Source organism: Lactuca saligna, chromosome 8 (assembly GCF_052625555.1).
Source record: "Lactuca saligna cultivar CGN05327 chromosome 8, ASM5262555v1, whole genome shotgun sequence".
Taxonomy (NCBI): Eukaryota; Viridiplantae; Streptophyta; class Magnoliopsida; order Asterales; family Asteraceae; genus Lactuca; species Lactuca saligna.
In genome coordinates, this window is record NC_136424.1 from 99,122,501 (window position 1) to 99,130,345 (window position 7,845).

General features: G+C 30.0%; 1 protein-coding gene across 1 annotated transcript; it reads left to right on the forward strand.

Moving 5' to 3' along the window:
* Positions 1–1,409: 1,409 nt before the first annotated feature.
* On the forward strand, positions 1,410–3,060 carry LOC145011360 (plant intracellular Ras-group-related LRR protein 6-like). The gene is made up of 3 exons (XM_078970065.1): positions 1,410–1,852; positions 1,940–2,109; positions 2,186–3,060. The coding sequence occupies exons 1-3, from the start codon at positions 1,607–1,609 to the stop codon at positions 2,856–2,858; spliced, it is 1,089 nt and encodes a 362-aa protein (XP_078826191.1). The 5' UTR covers positions 1,410–1,606; the 3' UTR covers positions 2,859–3,060.
* The last annotated feature ends 4,785 nt before the right edge of the window (positions 3,061–7,845 follow it).

A 7,845-nucleotide genomic window follows, 5' to 3' on the forward strand; every position in this document is an offset into this window, starting at 1 on the left:
TTAACAGACCATTTATACTTATTATTACATATTTAATTTATTTAATTTTATTGTTAGATACTATTTACTTTAAAAATATTGTATATGCTCAAAAACAATATATATATATATATATATATATATATATATATATATATATATATATATATATATATAAAATATTATATAAGAGCATATATAAAATATTTCACAAAACAAAAATATATTTATTAATTAGAAAATAAAGTTTAGAATCAATCAATATTTAATTAATATTTAGGATATTATGGATACTTTACAAATAACGTTTAAAAAAAATATTACAAACAAATATAAAAAATAAAATCATTATTAAAAGTGGAGAAAATAACTTATCAAGATAATTAAAATTTTATTTTGTTCATATTTAGACAGCTTTCTTTTTTTTATATACGTTTGTCTGTTTAACTTGTTAAATGTATTCAAATATTAATATTATCATGTGTTATAGTCGAAGACAATGATAATATATTAAAAAATCTCATATATATATATATATATATATATATATATATATATATATATATATATATATATATATATATATATATACTACCTTATAAAAGAAATTTTACTATTTCTATAAATAGAATCAATATAATAATAATATTTTTTTAAAACGTTCAAGTCTTTAAGCTTAAAGTACAATCAACTATTAATATAATATATATTACAAATGATAATGCTAGGGATACAAGTATTAAAAACACATTTAAATTAGTATTTCCTTATTTTTGGGGATTGAATTAGTATTTTCATCAATTTTGACCAAACTTGTACTCTTAAAATATCTCTTCTCTGGTATCTGGTGCATTCGAAATTCGAAACACTTCTTTTCGACAAATCGTTTGAAATTTAAAAGCTTATTCAAATTGGAGCTCACTAATTTTTTGCATAAAATATAGTTGACTGAAGACTAATTCAAAACTTCATCTCCTTTGCTTCCATGGAATCCACCACCATAATATTTTTTGGTTTTGGCTTTGCACTTTTTATTTTTGTGAAACCGATCGATAATGGTGCAAGTGTTCTTAGAAATATAACATGCATCCGAATAGAACTAATTGCTTGAAAGAAACTATTCACCGCCACCGCTTTGCGCGGACAAATAGAGGAATAAATAAGCACCCTGTCTAATCATATCGTTAAAATAACACCAACTCTCTTCATTCATTATCTGTTTGAAACAAGTGGTATGTTTGTTTTTTTATAGGGTAGGTATATATTAAAATGTTTGACTTCATGTGTCAACCATCACATTACGGAAACTACGGCCTATTGTACTTCTCCACCTCCTAAAATACTCTTATCCTCCTCCGTACATCTCTTTCTCTCTCTCGATTACAATATCTTCATTTCTTTATCATCTTTGCAACACAAAGTCAATAATCTCTCTCTTTCAATCTAGACTATAATTTCTAAATTTCCTACACAATCTCTTTCATTGAATTCACACCCAAATTGGGTGTGTTCAATCACGGAATTTGTTGTACTATAACTACATATTATATATAGATACATAATATCTATATATCTATAGGTTGAAAGAGATAAAGATTGAAATTAATACATTAAATACTATAAAAAGATGATGACGACGATGATGATGACGGTTGATTATTCAAAATCAAGAAGAAAACATTTTGGAAACCCCCATATAAGGCTTCCTTCTGCTTCGTCTTCATCATCCTCCCAAAACACCATGGTTGCAGAAAAAACAGATATGCAGGAGGTTGTGGATTTGAGTGCCATGTCTTTAGACACCCTACCTATCAGTTCCAATTTTAATTTAGCCATCATTCGTGTCTTAGATATCTCCAACAACAATCTCCAGGTAATATGATTATCCCTTTAAATGTTTTTATATAAATACGTGTTAAATATTTATCATTTGGATTTAGAAGATTTTATGATTTTGCAGGTGATACCGGAATCATTAGCAGCAAGGCTGCTGAACATGGTGGCGTTGGATGTTCATTCAAATCAACTCAAGACTTTACCCAATTCGATTGGATGTATGTCAAAGCTCAAGTCTTTAAACGTCTCCGGTAATCATCTTCAATCTCTCCCCAAAACCATTGAAAATTGCAGGTAATTCTTTTAAATCTTTATGCAGAATTTTTTTTAGAAAAAAAAAAGATTGAGATTGATGGGTTTTAATTTACAGAGCACTGGAAGATTTAAATGCAAATTTCAATCAGTTGACGACGCTGCCGGACACCATAGGATTTGAGCTGGTCAACCTCAAGAAACTCTCCGTCAACTCCAACAAACTCATCTTCCTCCCTACGTCCACCGGCCACCTCACCAATCTCCGCCACCTCGACGTCCGTCTCAACCGCCTCCGCTCTCTCCCCGACGACCTAGAAAGCTTAATCAACCTCGAAATCCTCAACGTCAGCCAGAACTTTCAGTACCTCGAAACACTACCCTACTCCGTCGGCCTCCTCATCTCCCTAGTCGAGCTGGACGTCAGTTACAACAAGATCGCCGCCTTACCGGAATCTATCGGCTGCCTGAAAAATATCCGGAAGCTCAGCGTTGAGGGAAACCCGATGGTGTCTCCGCCACCGGAGGTGGTGGAGAAAGGTGTACAGGCAATCAAGGAATACATGAGCGAGAAGATGAGTGGAGCCAATGAGATTTTTCCAAAGAAAAGGTCTTGGATCGGGAAGTTGAAGAAATATGGGACGTTCAATGGGATCCGTAGTACGCCGGAGAGAGAAGGTTTTTTAATGCCGAGTTACAGGACAATCGACGGATTTGCTTCTTCTCCGAGACACATAAGCATGTTCTCACCGCGTCGGCTTTTCTCGCCGAAAAGGGATTTTACAAGATGAAACAATTAAGTGGTGGCCATTTTGTAAAAGACTACTTAGGGTTGCAAACTCATGGTGACATATTATGCATGTCGTGTTTTTATAATTTCTTTTTATTTTTCTTTTCTTTTAGTGAATATTGGTGTTTTTCTAGTCTGTAAGTTTAATTAGAAATGTTAATGTGAAAGATGCATATATATATATATATGAACTTTGATGTCTACATTTAGAAACATTGATGTCTGATGAGCTCGAGCCTATGGTGAGTCAGGTCCTAGTAGTGTTTAAATTGAAGCACAACACCACGATCGAACATATTATAAGAAAGCCTTTCGCAAAACATACGAAGCTTATTTGTATTTTCTTTTCTTCATTTTTTATTTAGAACGATAACTATATTTTATTCAAGAAGAAAAAAAAAATCCCGGAGAAAATTGGGCAAAATTACAAATTTCAACAAAAAATGAAGACTACATTTAGTTCATTCCTCATATTTAAATGTTCATAATTTTAATAGCCAATCCGGTTTACGGATCATTTTTTTTTTTTCATTTATGAGTTAATAAATAATAATATTTTTTATTGTATAAAAAAAGCATGTTGTTAAAATTCTTATTTAATTTCTTTAGTATTAAAATAATTTAAAATGTCGTAACTATTTAAATTCAAATTGATCGACTTTAAACCGTTTCAACCAATTTGATTGTTTGATATTTTTAGTTGCTCACATGGTACAATAATATATTGTCCAATACAATCAATAAATAAATATTATAAAATCAATGCCTCTAATTCCTACCAATCTTCTTGGATCTGCAGCCCAAAACTTATAATAAAGTCTATTAGAAAAGTTAAATAAAATCTGTGTTAAACAACCAACAAAAAAAAAAAAAAATCATAAAAAAAAAACATTAATTTAGACTTTTACAAATGGTCTATCATATCTTTTTTTCCATTGATTTTAGATTACATGTTAATTTAGACTTTCACAAATGGCCTATCATATCTTTTTTTCCATTGATTTTAGATGAAAATAGAATTGATTTTAGATGAAAATAGAATTAAGGGGAAATGACTTACAAGTCCAATTTTCAAACCGTTTAAAAATCTCAATAATGTTTTGTCTGTTTAAAAAAACCCAACGAACTTAACATTTGTCTAGAAAAACCCAACGAAGTTTTCATACCGTTCAAAAAATCCTAATCATTTTTTGTTTGTTCAAAATAGGGAAAATGACTTAAAAACCCAACGAAGTTTTCAAACCGTTCAAAAAACCCCAATCATATTTTTTCTGTTAAAAAAAAACCCAACAAACTTAACATTTTGTCTAAAAACCCAACTAAGTTACACTTTCCTGAAAATCAAATAAGAGAAACAGATGACGTGGTTTATTATTGTATCGATAAAATGACTTGTTAGACCAACAAAGTTTCCAAAACGTTTAAAAAACTCCAATCATGTTTTGACTGTTAAGAAAAAACCCAACGAACTTAAACAAAACAAAATTGGAATTTTCTGAACGGTTTGAAACTTGTTTGGACTTTTTAGACAAAATGTTAAGTTCGTTGGATTTTTTTGAACAGACAAAACATGATTGGGGTTTTTTGAATAGTTTGGAAACTTCGTTGGGCTTTTAAGTCATTTTCCCGTTCAAAATATTAAATTCATTGTGTTTTTAAACAGACAAAACATGATTGCGGTTTTTTGAACGATTTTAAATTTTTGTTGGTCTTACAAATCATTTTTCCAATATGGTGATTTCCATAGAATTGAATACAAATGTAACATAGTTGAGTTTCTTTTAGACAAATGTTAAGTTTGTTGGGTTTTCCTGAACAAACAAAACATGATTTGAGATTTTTTGAATGGTTTGGAAACTTAGTTGGGCTAGTAAGTCATTTACTCTACAATTAATTACATATAAAAAAATTACATAATTGATCGTAAAAATAATAAAATGGAGGATTTGTAAGATAAAAAAAGTGGATAAATAGTTAAAAATGAATAAAAAATAAAGATACCCTTCATGATATTCATATCTATATTTTGTTATGACAACTCGTTTTTGTAAAAATAAACAAAACTTTTAAACCTTACAAACATAATATATATATATATATATATATATATATATATATATATATATATATATATATATATATATATATATATAGAGAGAGAGAGAGAGAGAGAGAGAGACTAAAAACTTTTAAATCATGGATCATAAATCTTTAATTTGCTACTGTTTACTGTCTTAAAATTGGCTCTAGCCTTTTTCTAGATGACATTTTGTAAAATTTTCTCTATTCAAAAATAGAAACTAAAAATATAATATTTAAAATATTATAAATTCTATGATGTTTAATTTAAACAGGCTTTTGGGTGTTTAAATAAACGAGGAAATAAGAGAACCAAAAATTAGATTAAATGCAAATATTTGCAAGATAACGTAAAATACATGTTTCCAAAAATAAAAAAATAAAAATAAAATAAAAAGAGAGAGAATAAAAAAGTCATGTCTTTTGATTTGGTGCTAGTTTATGTAGAAAGAAAACGATAAAAATTAATAAAATATGTTTCTCAATAATCCAATTCTTTTGACAATTTAATACTTTTCATTACGTCCTTGAAAAATATTGTGAACTTTAACCATGCGTAATTAAATTTATCTCTTTTAATAAATGAAATCTAAAAATAAATTTATCTCTTTTAATAAATGAAATCTAAAAATGACACGTGTTAGCTTTTTAGAATGTCTTAGCTTTTTAGAATGTCTTCTTGACACGTGATATTTTTCTATGATTATTATTATTTTTTTTTATAACAAATCAAATTTAATTCAAAATTTGAAAATACAAAATCATATCCTAATAACATTATTATGTTTATTTTGCTTAACAAATTAATTCATAATTACTTACAATCGACAAGATCTTCATTTTTTGACATTTTTAAGTTTTTATCTATTTAAAAATCTATCTCTTCTAATAAATGAAACCTAAAAATAACACGTGTCAGTTTTTTAGAATGTCTCTTTGACACTTTGCATTTTCCTATGATTTTTATGGTTTCCTTTTTTTGGTAACAAATCAAATTCATTCAAATTTTGAAAATATAAAATCATATCTTAATAATATTATTATGTTTATTTTGATTAACAAATTAATTAATAATTACTTACAATCGACAAGATCTTGTTTTTTTGACATTTTTTTTATCTATATAAAAGTTTTAAATATACTGACCGTGATTTCCACGGGTTATAATCTAGTAGTATATTATTTAAGCATATTTGTATTTTATATCACACCAAACGTCTCCATACATGAAATTAAAAAGGTAAATTTCATATACATGAAATATAAGATGTAAATTTCCTAAATTTTAACAATGTGTTGTTAAAATTGAATTATTTCCGATAGTAGTAGATAATAACAATGTGTTGTTGAATGATCTAAATTTTAAAGATCAAAACCAAATTATTTGTAATCTGTGTTTTGATAAAAAGTAATCATAATACCTCAAACCATTACGAAACCCTTTAAGCTTGTTTTTTTTATGAAGTTTGTATATAAATTGTATGCATGTCTACCCAGAAGATTGATATTTTTATAGTAAACATTTCATTAAGTTCTTATTAAACATAATATAAGTTATAAAACCTTTGAGTGTTAAATCATTAATAAGAAGACTTTTAAGTTGTATTAGTTAAAAGATGGGGGTTTGAAATGAATATGGTTTGAGCAAATGTAACACTCGATTCCTAGTATGTATTTAAAATCATAATTTATGCACTTTTATAGAGGAACTTGATGAGTTGGGAGCCCAAACTATAACATCCCATTTATCAAGTAGCTTCAAATTCATCCCTCAGATTTGAATTATGTCACTTTTGGCCCTTGGGTTTGGAAGGAAGTGGAAAGAAAGGACTATGCATTGTAAAGGTGGCAACTGGGTGTGTACGCCCAGCGTAAGCTGGGGTATGCCCAGTGTAGAAGGTTAAATGGTCGCGGGTGTTGGAGGCGTACGCCCAACGTACGAGATGTACGCCCAGCGTACGCTCAGTGACACTAAACCCTAATTTTAGGGTCAAGCACTATATAAAGAACATGAGGACTTGAACCCTAGCCCCTTATCAGCCTCCCCAACCTCAGAAAAACCCTAGAATGTCTCATCCTTTCATTTTTGTCCCAAGTATAGAACTTTATGGTTCAAATCCGATTTCTGAACTTAGAGTTGCCATTCTCAGTTCAAAATGGGTCCCTAAGGCAGAAAGTTGATATCTTGAATGTCTTATTGGATTCATGGATGAGTTAAGATCATTTCTATGAGAATGGAATGTTATTTTTGGAGTTTGGGCTTATTAGGGTCATGCAAAGTCACCAAGTCAGTGACTTTATGGATTAAGACGTGGAAAAGGACTTGAATATGTGATTGTAGCTTCTCGATTAGAGTATTAAGCACTTAATGGGAAAGTGACTTATCAGGGGGGTACGATGAGCGTACATGCAAGTACGCCCAGCGTACTCACCATTTTGCGGGTACGCCCCGCGTACTAGAGGAGTACGCCCCACATACGTCCTTTGTTGGGCCTTTGGCAATTGGGCTTCGGGTTTTGGGTTGTTTATGGACTAGTTGGATTTGGGCCAAGTTATATATTGGATCATGGGATTAGGCCCAATTAGGAAGTTGGGCCCAATTTAGTATATTGGACCAATAATGGGCTTTGTAAATGGACTTTCAAGTTAAGGACTTGGTATTGGGCTTTGGCCCAATAAAGAGAATGGACTTAATGAGTGGTGTGGACCCTTAGTCAAGATTCTTATGTTGTGTAATGACTTGGTTTTTATTATCTGGATAGTTTGGGATCCTTGGTAAGGTGGCGATTCGGGAGTTCGACTCTTCAGTTCGGATCTGACATTGCGAGGTGAGTTATCCTCACTATGCTCAAGGGTCTAAGGAACCAAGTCTGACCCTTTTCGAATTGTTATCCTGATATGTTATATTT